This window comes from Homalodisca vitripennis, chromosome 4, assembly GCF_021130785.1.
Source record: "Homalodisca vitripennis isolate AUS2020 chromosome 4, UT_GWSS_2.1, whole genome shotgun sequence".
NCBI classification, from domain to species: Eukaryota; Metazoa; Arthropoda; class Insecta; order Hemiptera; family Cicadellidae; genus Homalodisca; species Homalodisca vitripennis.
In genome coordinates this window covers 78,482,768-78,509,114 of record NC_060210.1, presented here as the reverse complement: position 1 = coordinate 78,509,114, position 26,347 = coordinate 78,482,768, and the positions used below count along the sequence as shown (strand labels likewise).

The 26,347-nt window shown below is 31.5% G+C and overlaps 1 protein-coding gene across 2 annotated transcripts in view; it reads right to left on the bottom strand.

Annotated features, from left to right (window-relative positions):
• Nucleotides 1-2,366: 2,366 nt before the first annotated feature.
• Nucleotides 2,367-26,347, bottom strand: part of LOC124359584 (sodium-dependent phosphate transporter 2) — an 84,470-nt gene continuing 60,489 nt past the window's right edge. Inside the window, exons 5-14 of one of the 2 annotated variants that reach the window (XM_046812458.1) lie at nucleotides 24,068-24,250; nucleotides 22,595-22,714; nucleotides 20,003-20,059; nucleotides 13,054-13,256; nucleotides 8,816-8,897; nucleotides 8,242-8,303; nucleotides 6,573-6,700; nucleotides 5,636-5,821; nucleotides 4,693-4,845; nucleotides 2,367-2,767 (exon numbers count right to left, since the gene is read on the bottom strand). In XM_046812458.1, the coding sequence (XP_046668414.1) occupies nucleotides 2,677-2,767; nucleotides 4,693-4,845; nucleotides 5,636-5,821; nucleotides 6,573-6,700; nucleotides 8,242-8,303; nucleotides 8,816-8,897; nucleotides 13,054-13,256; nucleotides 20,003-20,059; nucleotides 22,595-22,714; nucleotides 24,068-24,250 (1,265 nt within the window). In that variant the 3' untranslated portion in view covers nucleotides 2,367-2,676. The remainder of the gene's footprint in view (nucleotides 2,768-4,692; nucleotides 4,846-5,635; nucleotides 5,822-6,572; nucleotides 6,701-8,241; nucleotides 8,304-8,815; nucleotides 8,898-13,053; nucleotides 13,257-20,002; nucleotides 20,060-22,594; nucleotides 22,715-24,067; nucleotides 24,251-26,347) is intronic. The other variant, XM_046812459.1, reaches the window with a different exon arrangement.

The following is a 26,347-nucleotide window of genomic DNA, read 5'->3' as shown; positions in this document are numbered from 1 at the left end:
GAATTGGATGGAAATAAAGTTATTATTTTTACCATCACAACTTTTATTCTTGACCAGGTGGTCCACAAAAAATTCGGCATTGGTCAAATCATGGAGCTTCTAGTCATTATCTTGAGCGTGTAATTTTGTAAACCTGTATTAAGAATGTAATATTGTGAACATAGATTAAATTGAACAGCTTTTGTTTAATTTACCGTAATTGGCAACTGCTTGTTTTAACACACAATTAATTCATCAGACTGCCCAGGGCGGTGTAGCCTTGTAGTGACAACAAACTAACACAGTTCAGAACTGCTCAGACTTTTGGCAACGTACTATTGTGACAACTATCAGTCAGAACTAGTCTAAAAAGAAACTTTACCGGTTATTCGTTTGTCCTGAGAGTAAAAGTTACCACAAACTGGTACAGGTTAATTTTACAATACAAAATACTTTACTTGTTTATTGCCGTTCCAGATTCTCATTTAATAACTTCTCATTTTTTTATTATTGTAACATATTCCGAGGTTGAAAATCTTGTGGAGGTATGCTGTTTTTACAGGGTTAAAACTCTTTTCAGCTAACTCACTGTTATCTCTTATTAAAGTTTTATTATTACTTGTAAATTTATTTTTTATATGCACTAATTTATTTATCCTCTCTTCATAATCAATTTGAATTTTTCTAGTTCAATGTAACTATGAGTTATTACATCAAGTTGATATTTAAGGTCTGGTTCAAATGAAGTATTGACGGTCTTATCTGATACAGAAGAATTACAAATAGAGGGTTTCACATCAGTGTGATTCTGGGTTGAAGTTATAGGAGATGAACAAGCTAAGACTGTACTCTGAGGGAAACTGCAACTACTATGTATATGTTCATTTCTATTTACGTTACTTTCGGCTTCTTTTACAGTCATTTGGAATGTACAAAGTGGTGTCAAAATATAAATATTTTGTGTAATTTATTGGAAATGTTTGTGCTTCATAGTATTGACATGAAGTGTTCCTGCTTGTATTTAGTAATTGTGCACCCCTGTGCCATTATTCGTTCACTGCATCCAATTCCTAATTGTAACAATAATTTTAGTAAAATATAACAAAAATTTGTTGGATTTAAAAAGTCTTGATTTGAATTAAAATATTACTTTAAGCTTTCTTGAGGAGAATGAATAATGCTGAATGTTTTAACCGTCCTATTATAATCAAAGTTAAGATGGTAATTTGACAAAAACGTTTTTTGTGTGGTTAAAAAATTCTAAAATAACATACTGAAGTATATTACACTTCTTACCAACTGATCACCTTTCATAGCAATCTGATCACGATTAGGTTTCCTTATACCCCCAAATCTCGCCATTCTGTGCATGAGCACAGAATAGCATGTGCCTAAATACGGGTCTGAATGTATTATTTTATAAAATAAAACCATAATAACTATCTGATTAGTCTTCCACTTACCTGTGCATCATGTGTTGGGGAAGTACCGTATGTGTTTATTAAGAAGTGGAATCTAGTCTGTGATTCTTGACATGTGTGTTCAAGTATGACAGGTCATATTTTATTGATTTTTTAATTTTTGTGCATGCTTAATCTTTTGTATTATATTTAAATGCCTGAAGAATGTAATAGATACTTGATTTTGAAATGTAATGTTTCAATTGTGTGTAACCTATAAAGATGGTAAATGTCCAAAATCCTGTTAACCTTTCAAATCATCTATCACTAATAAAAAGTGTAACTTTAAGCAAAAGATTTTCTGAAAGAATAACAAAAATATTCTGTTATTACTGATAATAAAAAACACAAAACAAATACATTCAGTCTTCTAGTTCTGGTTATTTTCTTGGTTCACGTTTGTGTGTGTGCGCATATTGTAGAATATATATATTCTTGTGTTGGATCAAAGCTTTTTCTATCATTCTATCATTGTTGGTGTACTTCAATAAGTATTACTAAAACATACACTACTTCCTTTCCAATAATTCTAAAAATAAACAACAAAACGTACAATTTTTAAAATTCATATTTATACATAAAATTAATGGAGGTCTAGTCTATTTTTGAACTAAAACTCAAATCTGCATAGTTTTTATTATGAGTATATACTTATTATTTCAAGCAATAATTACATTATATATTGATTAAATAAAGACTTCTTCTGGAAACTAATCAATTTGAAATTTTTCCATTTAAATTCAGATTTTTTTGCCTATACAGGTTTTGAAGATTTTATCTGAACTTTTTAAATTTACAATTTTGTAGTACAAGTATGTATGTAACAAATTGACATTTGATATGTTAATTGATTTGCAGTGAATTAATTCATTATCACTTTTTACATACACCCATACTTTACCAATAAGGTTGTGAATGAAAACAAAGTTTGAGATTTTTTACATTTATTTCAAACTCTTAACATCTAAATAGTAAAATAATCATTTCAGTTCCTAGCTATAATTAAGCACCTAGTCACATTTGGTCGTCCGCTCAAGATGACTTGTCTACTTAATAACTATTAATAGTTAGAAAATATTGCGTTTTACATTGTAGAAATCATTAAGCTCTTTGATTGTAAGTAAACACTCTTGGTTCAGTAATGTACCAAGAGTTTAACAAACGTTTACAAAAATTTAGGCCAAAGTTTGTCTGCAAGCAGAGGAGGATCTTGAACGGGCGATGTTGAGCGGAAAGTTCAGAGCACAAGGGCACGCAAGACGGCTGTGAACATAGCGCTGAGACCCGCAGCAATCGGCACTGTCACCAGCCATGCATAGATTATGTTGCTAAACACCACAAAACAGTTCATCAATATACATGAATTTTCTAAATAATAAATTATACAACTTGCAGTAACCATCACCATAATAGTGAAAGAATTGGTACAACAAATGTGGTCATAACAGAGAACAAAATTGATTAAAATATAATACTGTAAATGAAAAGTGTTTTTCATTAACTCACGGTACATTGCTTATTCAAACAAATTGAACTTAACAATAAAGGGGTTTGAAAATTAACTCCATAGTTATGAAAATTCCTAAGGACGGTACTTGTTGAAATTGAAGAGATATGTCTTTATTACTGTTGAGTATTCAGTTAAGTTTTATTTTCATATGTTGGTAGTAAAGTTGGTACACCGGTTTGTCCTAGAGCACAACAATATTACAACTGGCACCACACTTGACTCTCAACTGTCAGTGAAATGGCTACTCCACAGCAGAAAGCACTTACTGGTACTGTATATGTTTCCTCAGTTAAATGACATCCAGACAAGGACTAGTGATATTCTAGCAAGACAGTGTGCTATATCGCCTTACTACAAACAATATGTGCACTCAGCCTTAGAAGCCTGTTTCCCAGTAAGATGGATAGGTAGAGCTGACCTGGTCACATGGTCTCCAAGAAGAGCGGACATAACAACTAGCCTATTTTTTGGGGTTACGTTAAAAACTTGGTGTATGCAGAAAATATATGAAACATTAATCATCTTTATCAAAGAATCTTAGTGGCAGTAAGCATCAGTCACACCTGATATGCTAACTAATATCTGTAGGAAGATCAAATATCAGTTGGATATGTACAGGGCTACAAATGGATCACATAAAAATCTGATTATATCCCTTTTAATTTCATGTATCAGTCACAGAAATATGTAAGTTCTACAATAAATAACAGTTATTCAAAACTAAGGAATTCTTTTTCTGACACTAAATATATTTTAAAATCATTTCTTAACAAGTTCACGACAACAGCTTTATCCCAGACTTTTTATTTGCCATCAAAATTGTAAATAATAATGGCAAAAAACTGTAATCTTATTTTTTACATTAAATGTCTAAGTATAACAAAAAAATATATAAGCTTCACAATTTTGCACAAAAAAATTTAATATGTTTTTCAATATATCTCCTTGTAACCCAAGGGGTACCTAAAAACTTTATTTACCTTAAAAATTAAGCAATTGTGAAGCCGACGGGGTACACAATAGTTTGAGGTATTTATTTAAGTGCGGGAACAAATTTAACAAACCACCAACACAGGCAAACAATAAAAACACAATAGGAAAATACATAGTAACATGTACCCCATCGGGCACATCACTCACTTTTGAAAGCAGCAATGGCAGTTGTGAAAGATTGCATGTACCCGATTGGGTAAACGTTGTCGTGAACGTGTTAAAACAAAAAGAAAATGTAGTTCTAAACCTTTCTCAACAGCAGTGATTTAAAGTTCTGATATTTTTAAGAGACCAAAAGTAAGCTTAAACATACGCCTTTTCAATTGGTAGTAAAAAAATATTGAGATAAGAAGAAAAATATTTGGACAATTTAAAATTTTTATACATGTTTATTGCTTTTCAATATTAAAAAATCTCAAAGACTTAACATATAGATCAAGCTGTATATAAGGTTTTATTAAAAAAAATTATGATGAGAAAATAAAATTTCATTTGAAGAAAGACATTTTTACATGTAAACCAAATTTTTCTGTCTATTTCTACATGTGTTGTATTATTGGGAGATTTTCTCTCATTTTGAGCATATTTCTAATTCGGGTTGGACATATACATGCCACCGACTTTAGACAGGATTTTCTGTCATACAACAAAGAACCTAACTGGACATTCAATCTTTTATAGAAGGATGAACAATAATAATAAACTTTCCTTAGACCTGACTTATCACCTAAAAAATGGAAAGCCACTAACCGGAAAAGCTTCCAGTCAACACCCCCTGAGGCAGTGTTGACCCAGCCTACAAACACGACTGAGCCCACCTTACAGTGAGTTGTGGAGATGGGAAGCCCTATCTTGGAGGCCAGTAACACTGTCAGGGCAGACCCTATCTCTATGGTGAATCCTCTGCAACAGACCACAATTCACATGTACTTGAAAAATTACAAAAAGTAAATAATGAAAACTCGATTTAAAATGTTGATTGTATTGGTCTAGAGTTGTCAATATATTTGTTTACCAGTTGCAGCTTATCATGTTTTCCAAACAATAGTTGGCTCGATAAGCCTGCCAAGCAGTATAAGAAAAGGAACATACATACTTTTTAGTCCTGTAAAACATTAATTAGTTTGTAATAAGAATTTAAATAACTTCATAAAATATATCAGGAAGGTGTATTATTAAACAGAGAACCCCTCATATCTGACTTAAGCATAACCGACTCTTCAGAATATCAGCCCATCTGCTTATCTCCAGTATCAGACAATACTGTCAGTGTGTCTGGGCTTTCAGGATTTTCATAAATTAGTTACTGTATGCAGTACAGTACATAGTTTTATTTTTAGCTAAAAATGATTTTACTAACGTTGTATACACTGTTATATTACTGTTAAAATTTAAAACAAGTTAAATACATATAGACTTTATTGTTTGGAAAAGGGTAGGTTTTTCTCCTCAGATTAACCAACTTTATTACTGTTCCGACCCTGGCCTGGTCCTGCCAGGGTCAGATATGAGGGTTCTACTGTACATGAAATGACATTTTTGTCAGAAAATAGGACAATAGTGTTTTCCTTAAAACAGACAGGCTTATTCACAAAGACAATAATTATTCTAATAATATATAATTTCAAAATCAAATAGAAATTAATTAATTATCTACGATCCAAGGTCAGTGTGATCTGGTTAAGTGACTTACGTGGAAGCAGTGATCTTGGTGAGATCCTCACCAATGGTCTCGATTACCCGACGGCCCCATAGCCACAGACCGATAGATATCCCAGCTCCGCCATACAGCAGGATGTACCATGGAGTCGAGGCCTTCTGCTGTACTGAGCCTTCCGTATACACCAACCACACCGCGATCAGTGGCCCAATAGCATTGCTGTAAGCACAGTTATGAACTTAAATATGTTGAGTAATTCATCTTATATAATTACAGTCTGTTTTAGCATTAACATTAATGAAATATTTGGTGACTTAAATAATCTGTATAAAATGTAAACTGAAACCTTTATTATATAAGTGAAGTCTAATATATAATATATTTTGAGAGTTAAATTTACTTTGTGTTTTAAGAATACTTGAATACCTTAAAAGCTTTTCTACAAAGAAAACACACACACACACACACACACACACACACACACACACACACACACACACACACACACACACAAATATAAGAAAGTAAAAACAGAATGCACTTAGATTTAGTAATTTAAAATAATTCTCACGTTTTAATGGAAACAATATTTAACACAAATTGCATGATTTAATCACACAGTGTTACAATTCTTAAGAATTATATTACTAGTGAACAACAGTTATTTTTTACAGCAAATGATTCTTATTGTTTAATTTATTCCCTGCATTACTGTTAAAATGGTTTTGAAGTGTGGAATAATACTTATAAATAACTAATCTTTATTGAGTTTCAGGAAAATATGGTGGAAATCTTCCTAATAAAATCCCACTCATAAATTTCCTTGGAATATCACATTTTTGCTTCTTTTCCCAGCCATGACCCTTAGAAAACAAAACCACCACAATCCAAAATGTTTACATGTTGAGAAAGTATGGAGGAGACTTTTTGTAGAAATTGATTAACAGAACTAAAACTACAAAAGTTTTACCTAACATCATTTCCTCCATGGGCGAATGAACCAAATGTAGCTGTCAAGATCTGTAGGAAGGAGAATATTCTAGACACTTCTGGAGGGTCGTCCTGTTCTGCTGAAACTGTCACTTTGGCTTCTGTGTCCTGTATGACAACATATTATACTGATTATAACTGTTTTTACATAACATTATACATTTGAAGGAAAACGACAATCTCAAACCTTATTTTCAAATGTTGTAGAAACTATATATTGTGGTAGAAAAGTCATGGAACGGTTTAACTCTGGATCTGACTGTTGAAATTTCTATGTCAGGCACTATTTTGCTAGTTGTGCACATTATCATTCTAACCTATTTACAAAGTTTATTATTCAAGTAAAGTATATACTATTATATATTTTCTTTTTCAATATATTGCACGGAACATTTATATGCAGTTGGATCTATTTTTGTATTTCGAATTAGGTTTTTTCGGTATTAGAAAGGAAAAAGTTAATTCCAAAATAAAGCCCTATAAAAATATAAAAAATTATTTTTCTAGCTTTTCAAAATATTAAAAATGTTCTTCAAAAGGTTTTATTATGTAAAACATAAAAAACATTTCAGTTTCAAAAATTATTTTACTTTTTTTACTTAGCAAAAATGTTGTGTAACCAACATATTTACATTCAAAAATTCTGAAACACTTTCAATATAAGTATTTATATATTTAAAATTTTACTATTATATATCACTTGATGGAACATTTCACAATGAACAGTTTGATCTCACTTAATACAATCATAAGACTATAATAAAATAAGTAACAAAATACTCAGTACTAGTCAAAACTAGTCGTGGTTGTAGTGATTATAATGATCTATTTTCAGCTGTTTAAATTTATACTTTTGAAAGCATAGAGTAAACTTATTAGTAAATATACTTTTAACTGTACAATTTAGCAAATATTAAGTACACAGTGCTCGGTCAGTACTGCAATACAGATAAAAAGACAGAGTTATTATCTAACTATTTATTATACATAAAATGCATCTCAGTTGTCTTTCAACAGAAGTAGGCACTGCACCTCTCTCTCTCTCTCTCTCTCTCTCTGTGTGTGTGTGTGTGTGTGTGTGTGTGTGTGTGTGTGTGTGTGTGTGTGTGTGTGTGTGTGTGTGTGTTTTCTTGATCAGAGAACAAGGCAAAATCAACTATGGTCATAAATATACACTTATTGACACATTTTCTTGATCGTGGTAATTGAAAAACTCAACTTTGACATTGGAAATATAATTCACTTGAACCAGAAGTGATCACACATGTGCAAAGTATACAAAATTGCATGTGAAGCCATGTGTTTTCTAGTAACAGTATTTAGCCATGCCTAATATCTACAGTATTTAAGACACATTAATCTTCAATAAAAGTTAAACGTGGATGTCAAAATTCAATTTTAATTATAATATAACCATAATTTTTACAAGCTTTGAGATGCAATAAAAAAGTGTACATAGACCTTTTTTAATGAACTCGACTAACAATATATATATTATATATATCTCAATTTGCAATATTAAACTCTTTACAGTCACAGTAATGCTACTGCTAGTGTGACTTCTGATTCTACACAATAAAACACTGATTTGAGCGGACTCTCTTTGCCTCTAGGAAACACATTAAATGAAATAAAATAAAATTTCTCACCAGGAGTGGTTCAGCAGTTTTCTCCCTGATGAGTGGGACAGCACTGCTATTGGGTGAAAGACCTACAACACAGTTCCAGTATTTTCTTAGATATCAGAGCACATTTATTTTGAATTTAACTGGTACACTATTTTGCTAAAATTAAACAAGCATTTGTTTCAAATTTTTAACTACAAAAATAACTTTATATTGGATTTCAATGTTTTTCACAATCTTGTTAACTTGTTTACATCATAGAAATTAGTAATTAAATTAATACTTAACATTAAAATATAGAAATTATTAATTAAATTTAAAAAAACCATCACAATACTAGTAGGCACTTATAATATTTCCTTCCAGAAATAAAGTCATTACTTAATTAATTTTGTTGTAAAAATATACTAAAAGTCAACTCCACTTAATGTGTGAAGAAAAACCTTGCTTTCTATAATTACAAAAAGTGCTTAAATGCATACAGTATGTATTATGTATAATTGCCTTTTATAAACAATGCTTTTTTAATTACCATATTTTGTTAATCAGTCATAAGACTTCAATTCATAACGATCTAAATGCGCGGAGAAATGCCTACCCAAAGCTGGAGTATTGGTTCCATTTGTGGGAATGCTTAGGAGTGTGGGATCAGTTGGCAGCTTCCCTCCATTGGATGTTTCCTGAAACCCAAATTGTATTAATCAATATATAATAATCAAGTCTGAATATTAAGGTGCCTTATTGTCCTTTGCATAATTCCTCCCTTCCACATACCAGCCCTCCTTATTATTTTTCAGTATGTAATACAATACATTGATAGATATAACACTACATTCTTTTGTATTGTTATCAATACTGAATTATAAAAAGTAAATACTTATAAAATAGGAGACCTACACAATGAATTCATAGACATGCAGGGCTTAGACAGGTTTTTATCAGTAAGATATAGAGTTAATTTATCAATTACTTAGGAAATCCATGAAATTGTGCTCATAGTATTGAAAATGGTTTGCTTCTATTAAGAAATCACTCACAATACAACTGGGTACAATCTTGATTAATCACATGGTTTCATTTATATAGTTGAAACAAACTTTGGTATATGTCCGCTCACGTAAACTTGCATTATTAAGAGGCTAAACACCTAAAGAGATCAGAAATGTATTATTTATAGTTCATCTGTTTCTGTATTTCGAATTATCTGCAAATCAGGTAAATGCAGTGGTGACCCAAGTAAACTCTTAAACCATGCAAGGCCTTATTTTGGCACCCTATCCGTCTGCACGATAACTCTTTATAGAAAGTTCCTATATTTGAAACTTGGTACAAAGAAAGGAATCTATTAATTTTGGGGTTAAAATGTGAAAGGGGAGCCCATTTTCTAGCGTGATTCTTATTTTGTAACTTTCTGTTGGATTCTTCGATTCACTAGTGCAATTACACAGCAATAGGTAGTTTGGTATGTTTTTCAGATTTTAAATTTACTCTTTAAAATCGCAGACAGGGAGCGAGCAGAAAAGGCGCAAAACAGTTGTACTGAATCACCAGGCAAGTATTGTTTTCTATTCTCAGAAGAACGGGAAAGAAAGTAATGCCTGTAATGGAGCTTTGCGTAATTCATTAGGGTATTTTAGTGATAATATGGAACAATATATAACTTTTTAAATATTTCTTTTGATTTGGCACCTTGTGCGACAACATAAACTGTACGGGTCTAAAGTCACCTCTGGGAATATGACTTCAAACGTAAACATTCACAAAAAATTATTCTTATTGGGAAACATACACACTATATGGTTTTCAATAATAAAAAATTCAAATTGCTTGAAATATGAGCACTGTTCATTGTTTTTAGAAAAACCAAGATAAGACATTAGCAGAATAAAAACATATATATATTATTACAGTAGAACCCCTCATATCCGACCTCGGGATATCCGACCATGTGCCCGACCAAACAAAGGCTGCCTATAGTCGACAAGTCTCAACGTGAAACATGACTCATCAGCGCTGTGCATTGTTTCTCTGTTAAACGGCCAGTTGCGTTCTGATTGTTGACGTAAACGTTGCTCTACTTGACTGTTTTGTTTTCGTGATTGTTGTACAATCTTTGGTTTGTGATTGTGTAAAAAACTGTGTTGTGCGATTAGTGAACGTTAGCTATGGCTACTCAAAAACGTAAGCGTGTGTGCGTTACCCCTAAACAAAAACTTGAAGTGCTCCAACGATTGGACCGTGGTGAGTCACTAGTAAAATTAGCCGCATAGCTAGGGGTCGGCGTGACAACAGTTAAAGACTGGAGAAAAAACCGTAAAGACATCGAAACCTATTCTATGACCGTTGAAACGGAAGATGCTCTTAAAAATCGGAAAATGTTAAAAAAACCTAAGTTAGAACTCGTTGACGAAGCTCTTTGGGTTTGGTTTTGCCAAGAACGGCGAAAAGGGACTCCTTTGTCGGGGCCTCTTGTAAAAGAAAAAGCCGTAAAGCTGTTTGAAAAATTGGGAGGAGATGTTGAGACTTTCCAGGCAAGCGAAGGTTGGTTTCACCGCTGGAAGCTTGGCCACGGCATTAGACATGTTGTTATTGCGGGTGAAAAGTTGTCTGCTGATGACGATGCTGCAAAAGATTTTGTAGAAAAGTTTCAAAAGTTGGTGTCGGATAGTAATCTTGTAGCCGAACAAGTATATAACGAGACCGGACTGAACTATAAAATGTTGCCAAAATCTACTCTTGCTTCTAAAAATGAGCCTGTTTTGGGTACAAAGCTAGCTAAGGATAGACTAACAATTGCTACGTGTAGCAACGCCAGTGGCAGTCACAAACTGCCGTTGTTTGTTATCGGCAAATCTAAGAAGCCGAGAGCTTTTAAAAATCTCAATATGTCAACACTCCCCGTGTATTACCGTAATCAATCCTCTGCCTGGATGGATTGTGCTCTTTTTAAAGAATGGTTTTTTCTTGAATTCGTGCCCGCTGTTAAAAAACACTTAAAACCAAAAACCTGCCACTTCGAGCTGTGTTGTTGCTGGATAATGCACCAAGCCATCCCGCAGAGCATGAATTGAAGAAAGGCAACATAAAAGCGATGTTTTTACCTCCACATGTCACCCCATTAATCCAGCCAATGGACCAAGGCGTAATCGAGTAGGTAAAAAGACGGTACCGGAAAAAATATGTTGGGTCTCTTTTGGACAAAACAGAAGGAGGCTGCTCACTATTGGAGGCCATGAAGATGTTAAACATAAAGCACGCCATCTATACCGCCGCTTCTGCATGGGATGAAATCAAAGAGACAACTCTTCAAAAATCGTGGAAGAAAATTTGGCCATCATTAAAACAAAGCGATAGTGCTGATAAGGACGATGATGAGCCCACATCATCAATGGAAGTTGACCTTGAAGCTGAAGAAAACGACGTCGCAGAAACTCTTCAAGACCTGCAGGAACTGCAACACGGTGTCCAGCTGCAGCTGACAGATGTGGAGGAATGGCTGACCGAAGCTGACATGGCTGAGTCTACAAATGAAGAACTCAATGATGACGAAATAGTTGCTGCAGTTCAAAGCGCAAATAATGAAGACAGCGACGCTGAAGAAGAAGAAGTTGATCGTGATACTGGAGTGACGCATTCAGAGGCTAAAGACGCATTTGACGTAGTGTTGAAATATTTGGAGCAGAACCCGAGAGCTACACCTATGGACGTGTTGTGGGCAAAGAAATGGCGTGATTTTTCAGCTAAATCAAGATTGGGTAAATTGAAGCAAAAGAGTATTAAGGACTTCTTCAATTGTACTGTACACACTGTATGTAATTGTTTGCCTTTTTGATTAAACAGTACAGTACTGTATTTATAATATTTTTCGTTGTTACTGTAATATAAAAATGAAACTTTTCCATTTTATAAAAAAACTGTTATTTTTTATTAAAATGTACTGAAAAATAATTTTGTATTAAATAATTTTGCATTGGATACAGTTCGTAATTAATTACAATTAAGCAGCACTATGTGTATTGAGTGGGTATTTTGTACAGTTCTGTACTAATAGTTTAGTGCAATATACGGCTTTTTTTACCCGAAAAACGTGTTTTATTATTCCTCGGCTTATCCGACCACGGCCCGGTCCCGTGTGGGTCGGATATGAGGGGTTCTACTGTAGTTAGGAATTGGAAAAAACTGAGTTTTGAAAAGTGATTTAACATTTTTATTTATAATGCACAACACAGAAGGAGATCTAAGCTGAGTTGGATGAAATTCACGATACATCTGCTCCTTAGTTTTAAACTGCATACCATTTTGTAAATGATAAAACCCATGATATGGTTTACAGTGATTGATAAATAAAGTGTGCAAAATAGTTGAGGCCACAGGTGTTTTGCAGGGTGCAGTTTGCAGAGTACCTAATACTATCAGACAGTCAGGCTGCTTTAAAGGTGGAATGCTCTATTGGAACTGACGAAGAGATACAATTGTACTTGGCTGGGCATAGAGTCATGAAGGTATTCCTGGGAATGAAACAACGGACGTCCTGGTCAAAATAGGCTCTGAAAGCCTTTTGGTGGGGAGAGAGTCGGGCTTTGGAGTTGTGTTTTCCTACAGTGAAACTGTAGTAGGAATCAAATCGAAAAAACCATGCACTGTATAATGTCATAGAGGGGAATTGAGATAATGGTGATATAATCTCAAATAGACATTTAACTTATTTTTGCAGCTTTTATAAGAAATAGTCTTGTTTGTTTTAACGTAAAGTTCATACAGAACTTATGATGGGAATCAATGACAATGTATTTGTTATTTTGTTTTTGCATAGTGAGAAGCATTATAATGTCTTACAGTGATAATACTGGCGTGGTGATTATTGAAGCGGGTCTCGGCTAGAGTGTAGCCATTGTTCTTGGTGGTGGTGTCACTGGCAGGAAAAGTATAGAGTTGAGTCGGCTCCTTGACCGACTTGCAGATCGCTGGCAACGTAACGCGATCACCTCCACCTTCGATACCAACACGAGGCAAGCGAGGACTAGGCTCACGGGAGGAGTCTGCAACACCCGTCATTCAGGATAAAAACTTGAATCTAATAGATTCTAGATTTAGAACATTAAAATAATGTTGTAACAATAGATATAAAATGTTGAGTGTAGTAGGTTATTTTTCATCATATACAATCAGAGTTCATTATATTTGTTCAATCATTTCCAATTTGAAAAGCCAAGGAATTGTATGTAAAACATGTTCTAACCTAGTGTAAAAATATAGTTAGTACAATGTAATTCAAAAATACTTGATAGTCTTAATTTTGCATATATTATATTATATTATCATGATGGTTTATAGGGTATTTCCAATTACACATTAGAGTACTTTATGTAAACAAAATTTTATTCATGGTTATGGACCTAAAAATTAAAAAAATATATATATTATTTATGTTTTTGCCCTGTTAGAAAAGGTTTTACATAAGTTGTAACAAATCCATGACATTCCTTTTATATACAACTACATGTTAAAACAGCTGTTGGATTGAACATTGGACAGTATGTCATGGTAAAGACATTGCACTGTATAAAACTTTTGGCATAGCAAAAGTGATATTCTGCATAAGTTTTCAATAACCCACGGCGGTCAAAGGATAAATTTTGAAAGATACGTAGATCTAATAAAATAATGAAATATTATGCTGGTTTAGGTTGATGATGCACTATTACACATATAACAGATTAATGAAATTCAGTTCTTCAAATACCATTATTTCATACCCTAAAAAGAATGAAAAAATTATTTGTTCTTGTCCAAATTTAAATTATTTTATTCATATTTATTAAAATATTTTATTCATTTTATTAACACTGGGGTTGTAAGAGAATATTTCCCTAATAAATATTATTATAGACCAGACCTACCTACATAAAAACATTTTCTACTACTAAGTATTTAAATACCACTCCATGTTATTTAACATGCAAGACTACGATCTTAAAGTTAGAATTCTTAAATTTTAGAACTATCAAACAATTGCATATAATTACACATTCCCTACGCTGATTACACTAATTATATATGTAAATCACAACTAATAAAGCTTAAGCTTAATTAGAACATATTAACAATATATGCTACGATAAACAAACATTAAATATAAAGCCATGCTGCTGTTTTTGCTCTCAAACTGTCACTACAAGCTGAGCACATCCAGCATTTGTACATATTGCTTGACCTTTGGAATATGTAACAATACAATCCCCAAAAAAATCTCCAAAATAATTGAGATTATATTAAATATTGAAAAATAGGATAAGGTTCACCACAAGCATATCAGTGGATTCTACCATCCATGTTAGCTTTTTAAAACAATTCCTTGTTAAGTCTTCAACTCTTTCTTCTAAACATTACTATAACCAAAATAAGTCCCATATATGTTAATGTTATACCAGATGTTCCAACTTTTATGCACACTGAAGGGGTTTTGTAAACTATGTATATGAGATTAAATGTAAAGATTAAATGGGAAATATTGTGCGTAATAACAAGACCAACAAATGTAGGTGGCTAAGTTAATTAATTATTGGTTGTGTTGTTCACTCACTGCACTCAAAAACTATTTTTGGTTAATATTTTCAACTGTCATAGTTCTCTTTAGTACCTATGATAAAGCTATTTTTACACAGAATCTGCATACAATTTCTTTTGGTTTTTAAATATTATAATGAATACTTTTTTAGCAAGCACAAGGTCTAGGATTTGTGTTAATTTTTTAAACATAACAACAACCTATTATTTTCTTAATTAAAAGGAAGTATATTACATACTTATTTACAAAATGCCATGTATGTTGTACTTTCCTTGTGGATTTCGTCTGAATTCATAATAACATGCTTTTTGTATGGTTGTTTCAAGAGAATTTTAATTTTAGTAGTCATACTGGTAAACCTGGCTGATGGTTTAAAATCACCTGATATTTCACTGCACATATTGTTGGGATCAGGTTATTAGTAAAACATTGAAAATATCTGAAAAGGTTCGTCTAAAAATGACTGTTACCAACTTTTTGATTTGACTGATTAACACAACAGAATATTAGTTTTATGTAATAGGAATGTAAATGTATAGACTAAAATGTAATTTATACAAAAGATGTTCATAATGGCTCATTCTCTGCATCACGCACACCCTATAAAGGTTTTCAACAGTGTGTGTTGCTCTTTTCAAAGAATGCTTGTTAATGCTTCTAGGAGAAACAATAATTTTATCTGTTTTGTAAATAGTTTTCTGGATTGGGTGTAAAAATTTTGTCCATAATTTAACCCAAATAAAAAAAAAGTATTGAGTCTTGTGAACATGCAGGCCAATCAATATTTCAGGATACAGATGTGTTGTATTTTTTTAATTTTATTAAACTTAGTTGCATTAAAAATGTAATAAGGCTGCTGAGTGGTGTTTATTTAGTTTTTATAATATTATAAAATATGAAACAATTCCAAACTATCATTGTGTTTGAATATCTCAAAGAACTGACAGTTTTGATCGTCACTGAATGGTAACTGATCTCTGTATTACTATGGTTATGACAAATTCTGAGATTTGGCAAAATTTCAAACTTTGATAAGGTAATGTTACACGATATGGTTGTAAACCTTAACAGGCTATTGTGCTAGCTAATCAGCCACAAAAATGTCAATAGATATCAACAAGGTCAGATATTATTTATGTTTCACTAAATACCTGATCCCAACATTATGTGCAGTACAATCCAGGTGATTTTAAACTAATAATCACGTTTACCAACCAAACTAGCAAAATATGTCTTCAAAGGCCCAAACAAAAATTTGAATTTAATGCATTATTTCATGAAACTTATAAGGAAAGAACAGTATAACATATATGGTATTTTTGAAATACGTAAAAAAATGTACTTTCGTTTAAGAAAAAGTGGGTTGTTACATTAAAAGAATTGACATAAACCTTAGACCTCATGCTTGCTCGTTAAAAAGAAAATTATTATAATATTTAAAAACTAGAAGAAATTTCATGTAAATAACATACTAATAAAAATTTTGTATTATAAGTACTAATAGGAAAGCTGAGAAAGTTAAAAAAATTACACCAAAACAATTTTTTGAGCATGGTGAGTGAATGACAAATCCAATAATTAACTTGGTTTATACAATGTTGGTCTTGTTATCAAGCAGAACTTCGACCATTTAATATTTGCTGTATGTCTTTTAGTTTCCAAGATCCCTTTGTGCGCATAACATTTGGAATACCTGGTATATGAATGTTATGAAGCAACAATTCTCTCGTATACCATGAAATATTTTGGTTGCCTTAAATATTAGATTTTAGTCTTTAGGGAATATATGCTTTGGAACCATCTGAGAAAAGTTTATTTTGTAAAAGTCTGTCCATTATGTGTGTACAAGCATAAGCTAAGGCCAAATAAAAGGATTGATTTTGACAAACTTCTGCATGCATGAGTGGGTTATGGAATACCTTGATACTTTTCAATTTTTGAAACTTTCTAGTTTTAGGGGATTTAACCTAAAAAAATGTATAAAAGCCAATAAAATGAGCTTAAGTTTTCAATATTTATGTACCTATCATTAGATGCTAAATTAAGTAGAAATAAATGTTTCTGAAAAGTTTTTTTTTAATTTTATAAAACATTAAATTAGTATTTTTTTAATAAATGCTCACACAAACAGTCTGAGTAGCTTATGGTAATCAATTTGATAAGTATAGTTTTTAATAACAGTTACAGATAATTTTTTTATGTTTTCCTAAGAATTTTTAATCCTAATAAATAATTTGTTTACCAAAATGTTGCGCTTGAATTTCCATTATTTTTAGTTTATTAAATCAAAGGGCTATACATTGCTAAAAAAACATACCTAAAAGAATTTGTTTTTCAATACAATGTATTTTTGATTTTATATAAAAAAGTTAATGACACTTTTAGGAACCCAAAATAGCAGTTCAACCAAGTTAGGAATTTCAGAAGTCTCTGGGAATGTGAAAATTTATAAATTGAGACTTTTGGTCTGTTTTATACATTAACTTTTTTCTCTTTTATATTTTTTACATTTGACATTAGTTTTTGTATAAGAAAAGATAAATACTTAAATTAAATCCCTTAAGATATCCCTTGAGAATAAGAATAAAAATTAAATCCCTGCAGAAGTATCTTTTACTACAAGAAGTGTCTGTGAAATGACTTATAGCAAACAACACTTTTAACAAATGCTATACGCATTTTAGATATGCAGCTATTATCTTGCAGGTTCATTTGTATTCATTGCAGGTTAGTTCACATGACATTGTCCATTCCTCTGATAGTGAAAAAGCTGGTTATCAGCACTCTGTGTAACATTTTCAGCCCATCTGACATAGTGAAGTGGGTAATATAAAACTTGCATTACTCTATCATCGGCTATAGTTCTTTAAATGTTTAAAGTACTTAATAAATTCACTTTCCAAATGTTAGGTGGGTAACCTGATTATAAATTTAATTTTGTTCATTTAGTTGTGAATCACGGATTACGTCATATAAAAGAAATTCACAACACAATGATCAAACAGGATAACACACACCCCTCTTCCTCCAATAAAGTAAAATTGTATTAAAACAGGTGTATTTGATACATTACATAAACTACAGTTAACGCTTTGAAATGCAGTTGATATGGCCACATTAAAAAATTTAATGAAAACATTATAGAAGCTACTGTCCTATTGGAATTCTTTAATTAATTTAAAACAAACAATTCAATAATACTTGTTTTAACTTTTATTTCGGTTGTGGGGTTGATGATGTTTTTATTGAAAACAAAAGGCCTCACACAAATAAAAGTTTCTTACTGGAATGTTTGTTTTAAATGAATTAATGTAATGAAAGTGATATATAAAAAAAAAAAAAATAGCAAATTTAGCAATCTACTTGTACACAAAATTTATCATGCCTAAAACGTGGTGTGTAAATTGCAAGATCAATGAACTATGAGAGCTACTCTATAGACATTCTAGATATGGATATGTATATATAATGATTTATACATGTAAAAGGGTAAAATTCACAAAATTGTAACATGTGAAGATGAAATAGCTAAATGCTAGCCAAGAAACAAGCCTATTGTTGGTTGTATTTACCTATTTGTGCTGTTTCATCTAAGTTTTATCCTCATATAATATACTTTTTATAAAATTTAACATAAATAAGTTATACAATATTGAGCCAAAGAATGAATCAAATCAAGAACAATTCCAACACAGTTAGAATCACTGCTGAAGAATTGAAATACTTACTGGAATTACAACTGCGCTTATAAAAAATAAATAAAAGCAGCTAGAAGAGAACCCCAACTGGCTTTCAAGGGTCTAACAATGTAAATAATATTCTATCAATAAAACCTACCTTTGAACTTGTAGTTCATAATAAGAGTACCATACCACATTCTCAAAATTCTCAAACAATCCTCAATGATAATGGGCTACTTCTAATCCAAAGCAGAGACTAAAAATGTTCATTCAAAAAGCACTCAATTTGGCAAATTATGAACATCAGCCTCTGTTGTTATAAAAAATCAAATGTTGTATTATAATGTCATAACACTACTTTGAATATTAGAAAAGCCTCTAAGCACAGTATCTCAATAAACAAAATATTTTCTAGCATTTTGGAAATTAGTTTATATGTATATTTTTAACATAATAATAGCAGGGGCTAGCAGTAATTTGTAGCGATTTCCAGTATACTCACATGTTACAAGGGTAATCTATAAAACATTAGAGAAAAACTTCAAGGTCAGCGTCATTACAAGTTGTTTATAATTTTAAATTATTAAGTACCTTAATGAGACAAATATTTATAACAGAAATAAAATTTGGCGAACTCAGACAAACAGTTCTAGCCATACAAAGTTTCTAAAAGCTACTTGGGAAGCCTGAAGATGCTGCAAAAGTATTGCTTCCATCCAGGCCTTCTCAGATCTGGGGCTCATTGAAGTCATGGGCCTTATCTTTTCTCTTAGGGAGTTTCACCCAATAAAAAAAGAAGAAAGAATTAAAGCAAATTAAGCCACTTAACCATTTATGGAAAGAATTAGAGTAAATTAAGTGCGTTATTGAAGTATATTATTTATTTTTTGTAGTATTGTACATAAAGTGTAGTACAAGGACTAAAGAACTCAAGCTGCCTTTTGCTTGTTACAATAATAAAGTTTTAATTCATTATTTGCATTAGATTTGTATGTTTTATTCAAATAAGTACTGAGTTATTATTATTAATTGGCGAGCTACATTTGAAAAAACATTAGATCATTTATTAATCACCTGTATTGAAACTAACCAACCTACAGTTTGCTGCTTTAAATGTTTAAATGTTTAATTCAGAGTGCATAATAACTTTCTCAGGCAAAAGCAATAAAAAAATATTAATATAACAGGATTATAGAGTGTTTATTGATAAACAGTTGATAATTATGAATTAATTAAAATGATATTACTAAATCATCTACATTGTGTAACTCATTCCTAAAACACACTTAATGCTCAACATAAAAAAACGTGAAACACAACTGATTAAAAAACCAAGAGATTTATAAAATTTCCTAAAAGCTTTTATGGCTCATAAAAATCACTAGGAAAGTATAATGTACAAAACACAAACAGAAGTGAATGCATATTAAAAAAAAGCACAAAGTCTTTAAAAAAGCAAACACTGCAATTGTTATTGACGACGAAAATTAGCAAAATTTGATTGCACGGACTGTTGGCCAATTTGATTAACACTTACCTGTCTCATATCCAAATGTAAACTGCACGTCTGTCTTAGTACCTGATCCCATCATTTCTGTAACCAACCAAATGTGAGGCGACACCGCCGTCCCAACTCTTTAGCTCATTGTACTCATCAATCACCTAACTTAACATGCTAATGTGATATGTTAGATTAATTATGAATATTTGGTGGGGGTGCACAGCCCAAGCCCCCGCTCCCAGACCCCATCACAGCTCTACTCGTACTTAGCAAGAAGACATATTAGGAGAAATCTAATCTGAGTTGTTGGCTTTAGAATATTTCTATATACCTCTCAGGTTATTGTTTTATTTAGATTTTTAATAAGCAAATAATCTAAGCTAAACATGCAGTGAAACTATAAAATATAAATAAAAATTAAAGTGACCTGATTCTATAGTTTTATTGAATGCGCCTTATATCTTCAAAATTCTTAAATATTTTCTACACTAAATGGTCGTTATTTTGTCAAATAGTAAAATAATGACTACGACTTTCAGCTTCCCAATCCATTAAACTCTCAGAATTCTTTGACTAACTAATAGGCTTAATAAGTACACTGTTACTGATGGAAATATGTATTTTTTGTATAATTTTTACATTGGTATTGTGTTGTATACTAATTGTGCATAGTATGTAAATTAAATAGTGTGTAAATCACTGTTATTTTGTTTTTTTACCACATGTCTAAGTAAAATAACTAAACTAAGAACCGTTGGTATTACATGTGTGTTCCTATCTCGTACTACCAGGCTGATGCTCTTCAATTAGTCCAAAATTCTATATTTATTCATGCTTTATATAATTGTTTTGACTTCTGTAAAAAAAGTATGTAAACAGATGCCTTTATGTTAATAATTTTCCCATTATTGCTGCATCCATCACCAAACTCAACCAGAGGATTTGGGTTTGTCTTAATTAACTCATATTTCATTGTTGGGGAAGGTGTGGAAAGATCGACTTAGTCTTTTTTAAGTATATTTAATAATCCATTAGCTTCAGTCTTAAGAACATTAATCCTGTGCAGGAATGAAATTTAACGTATGAGACTCGTTTACATAGTTCTATGAAAGTTCCATAAATCATATTTAGTTATTACACTTTTACGAATACAGGTGTCAAGTTTGAAATAATAAAGCCTTGATTTTAACTATATAGGTTTAAGTTAATAAAACAAAGTTTCATTTTTAATTTAAGACTGCATTCTTCACAGGGCGATGAACATTTTAAATAGTATTTTGCTATATTATATAACAAACTAAAATGGTTTTAGTTTCCAAATGTGATTTTATAACAAACATTGTGGTGAAAGGATTTAAACAAATCTATAACTGTTTCAATTTTATGGAAATTTAATTTAATATCTATTAATGCAATTATTAACTATTGGCTGAAGGTACCTTGGCCAATCCTTTAATCCTTTCTTAATTGATTAAAGATACGGGGTATTTATAAAGTATGAAAAACTTTGATAAAGTATAAAAGGATTTGATGAACCAAGGACAATACTAATCAAAACAGCTTCTTCTAACATTCTTGTCATCTACTTAAAAAATTGCATAGTGCCTGAGTACACTGCTGGAACCAACACTACACCAAAAAAGAAACGTTTCGCTTGAACCTTAACCGTACACATAAGTAAAAATAATAGTCTGATTGGATAGAGGAATTGACTGAAACACATAAGTGATGCGAGCAGTCTATTTTGCGCATACTTTTAAATCTATTTTTTGTCTATCTACCGTGCATAAAAATTTGTTTTATTACCAAATGTTGCTATTATTTCACATTTAAAAACAAATAGTAACAAATTTTAAGTAATACGTTTTGATTGCAGTATAATTAAAACAACTGATATATATATATATATATATATATATATATATATATATATATATATATACGTTAAATTGTATAAGTGGCAATAGCCTTATTTAATTTTAATAATACTTTTTGCGATTCAATGTTTATTAAAATTATATATATATATATATATATATTATATATATATATATATATATATATATATATATAAACCTGGAGAGAATTGTTACAATCTACTAATATCAGGCTTCAAAGCAAAAGGGTTGAATAGATTTTGAAAAGTTTAATATTAATTGGTAATACTGACCTGGAAACTTTTGTTGAACTATGTGCGTTTTAAATTTAGTTTTTATCATATTTTACAATTTTGTGCACCATATTTGAAAATATTTCAGCCGATTCCAAAGGACAAATCAAATTTTAAAATTATCAATGTGGTAATTAATAGTGTGTGTGTGGTGTATAACATCTAAAACATAATTAGAGTATAACAAGTATGTCAAACTGCATTATAATATTTTAGATACATAACAAAGCAACAAAAATAATTGTTAAAAATTTCAAATATTCGTAGATAATACTACTGGTAAGCCTCCGTTAATTGTGCAGATATTGTGAAGTTTTAGCGTCTAAGAAAACTTAAAAGTAATTTCCATAGTGAAAACTTAATTTAAAAAGTTTTGTATTAAATACAACATTGTCCTAATATGTCTTCTTGTACCCAGCTAGCATAGCTGTACATGCTCTGTTAGATACGGTACTCACCGAGGATCTTGGCACGTTGCCATGGCACCACTACCAGTTGCACTACCACTGCTGTGACGAGCCCCAGTACCACACTAATAACCGCAGCCACCCACGAGGCGAGGTTGTCCAGTAAAAGTACTGGGCACAGACAGAACATTCAGGTTACAAATACTTCTATACTAATGAATAATATAAGGGTAAGCTGAAAAGTAATGCTTGTGGAAAGCGAACAAAATTGCTCCAGCGATCTTCATAAGTGACCCAGGTTACGTGTGGAAGTAACATTCCCTCTCAATACAGGTTTGTGCCTTTAAGTGTATTTCAAAAAGCGGAAACATACGTGTTATGTCAATGTGAGTTATTTGCTGTTAACTAATTTTTAGCTGCTGAAAAGTGACTCCTACTGAGATTCATTGCCATTTAAAGGCTGTTGATGATGATGCTGTTGATAGTGATAGTTACATGCCTGTAAAGAACACAATTGTTGATGAAACACAATGTGGACATCTGATCACTGCCATAAACAACCATCACCACAAACTTACTACCAATGTGCTTCAAGATGACCGATGAATTACTCAAAAGCTTATTGCAAACTGTATTAGAATATCCAAGAAACTTCTCAAATTCATTATTAAACAATTGGGATACTATAAATAGGTATCATATCACCTAATAGACAAAAACAAACAGCATCATGGAATTCTCAGAGCAACTGTTGCAGTGCTGTGATGTAGGAGACGACTTTGTCTTGAATATTGTGAATGGTGTCAAGTACACCACTATCACCTGGAAGAGAAAAGGCAGTGCTGAATATTGGCATTTGTCTTCTCTTTAGGCAAAACGTACAAAACACAATCATCTGCAAAAATGCTTGTTGGCTGTATTTTAGCTTGTTCACCAAGTTTGTATATTATTTTCTTGAGTAGCAACAGTAAATTCTTGCCGATACCTCCACTAAAATAACCTTTGACATCTACTTTTTTGTGTTAAAAGCATCTTGAAGTAATAGTTTATCAAAATGACATGTGTCCACACATCTTACACTCAAGTGAAGAATGAACCGATCCCACAACCTCCTCATTCCATTGATATTGTATATTATAGTTTTGAGTTTTATACTATACAGAAGAGGGGATGAGATGAGATCAAGCAATCAAGTCCTGGATTCGAAAAAATTGGAAGAATTTTTTAGTTACTAAATGAAAAAGCTTTACACATTGGGAGAAGGATTTTAACCAAACTGGTGACTGTATTGGAAAACAAATATATATACTCTTAAACTCCTCATTTCATATTTAATTTATGTTCACACAATTTATGCTATACCAAAATGTGTAGATTACTTTTTAACCTACCCTATTAATAACTAAGGTTAAACAGGAAATATCGGAAAGCCTGATAAATTATTCACTTAGTATTTATTACTCAATACTAACATAATTGAAATGTATTATGTTATAAGCTACATTAATTAAGCAATGTTCTTACATTGTGGACCATCATGGCAGATGGAGAAGGCATTGACGGCAATGGTGGCTCCATAGAAAAGGGGCAGAGAGCGCAGTCCAGGTACTAGGGGAGAAGGAGACCGGAGAATGAAATGTCGTATGAGAAGAAACAAAATGACGGAAACCAAGCCTGAGAGGACAGGAGATATGAACCAAGATACCACTGGAACAAAATTTTTCAATTGAATCCTATATAGTTTTAATAAATCTTAAGGTTTATGACTTAATAAAAGAATTGTGTTAAGCTGTTAACTATAATTGTACTTATATTCTATACTTATACAGATTATATACTTATTTTGATAATTTCTTTCTTTCTGAGGAATATTCCATTCAAACAATAAAGTTGGCATGCTCTCTCCCCTTCTAACGTAAAACAGGTAAGGCCAAATTTAGTTCCATGAAATTTTTATTAATGTTATAAATATTCATAATACAACTAATTGGAACATCAATTACTGAAACATCAGTAATTACTATTGACTAATTCTTATTGTTATATTTTTAAATGTTTATTATCTACTCATTACATGAGCATTTCTAGTACTCATCCCATTAAACGAGTGTTACAGTCTAAATTGAGTTTGAATTACTTTGTAAATACTTATTAACGTCTAATACATACGGGTACTGTATACAATATTAAAAAATTATATACTTGTGACTATTCTTTCCTGTGAAATACTTCATTCCCACGTCACAAACCTGGCCCTTTCCCTTTGAATGTAAGAGTTATCTTTCTCCAGCTTATATACCTTTGTTAATACCTTTCTGTGAAACCTGTCACTCTCCCACACCATAAGTAGGATATCCTCTACTCTATCAGTTGTCTTGTGACACATCGTCTGTTGATTATATCATGCAAAACTTGAGACTCCTTGTTCTAATTCCAACTTGTTGTACTTACAGTTGAGTATTGATGATTATTACTGTTTATTTCATCGGGTAACATTTATTTCATTAATTGAACATGAAGAAATAATACAGTGATTTTTAATGAACTAGAGGGAGCTCTAGAGCAAAAAAGTAAAAATGTGAAAAAATTCAAACAATGGTTGAAGTTGCTATTTAAAGTTGCAAATTAAAATTAGTGAATGGCGAAAACCAGATAAAGCAACACAACAACATTATTTTTTAATATTGAATTTAAAGTTTTTATCACATTTTCAGAAGTGTAGATGTTTATAAGTTGCCGCATGAGTGAAACGCAATGTAGGAACTTTGACCTTTAAAAATCAAATTGGCTTCTGTTGTTTGGAGATGGGAGAGTAATGGTATTGGCAAAGTGGTAGGCAACGGAAACCCCAACCCAATCAACAGCTGTACCACCACTACTCTGTTGTGGTAGCACTGCTGTTACAGGAGAGATAGCGGTAGACAAAGGCTATTTTGTTGGTGACCAGTTAAATGTCAACTGACTTTTACCGTAGAATCGACACATTCAACTTTTAAAATAGCCAACTGTCTTTTTGTCGATAATACGTTTCAGTTGTGTTTTAAGGAGAGAAATTTGCAATACATAATAGCGTCAAATAAATATCTCCAAAATGGAAAAATGTGTAATGATGATGTCCAATTGCTGATTAGAAAAAACTCTCCAGACTAGAAAAAATCTGTCCAGACTAGAAAAAACTCAATTCCAATAATAAATTTGTTGAATTAAATAATTTAGTTCAAACTACAGATCTTCAGGGGAAAATGGTATTTATTATTGACTTAGGTAATAAAAACAACAACGGCTTAATTACAAGGGGGTGCATTGTTATTTGTTAAAATAATGGGCATTGATTGGTATAAACAAGAAAGTTTTGTAAAAATTGTATTTTAAATTTATTCAGGCAGTACATTTTAATATGTGAGCTATACATTTTACTCTAATATAATACTACTCTGTAAGCAATTAAATTATTATAACCGATTTAATCCTAGTCTGATTATGGTAAGTTAAAATAACCACAAATCTATACTTTAAGTATTGTATACTTGAGGTGACGGAAAATATTAAATTATAACATTTCCTGAATAAATTTAAAAAATAACATTATTTGGTACAAATATGATTTTTTTATCAAATTCATAAAATAATTGCTCATCAAATAATTAATTATATTATAATATTTAATTAATTATTATAATAATTATTTGTGTTGAAAAGAACTATTATAGGGACATCAACAAAAGACTAATATAGCATGCTGGCAGCTGAATAAACAAGACTCCAGGATTCAAGTTGCAGCTGTTAGACAAACAAAAACTCATG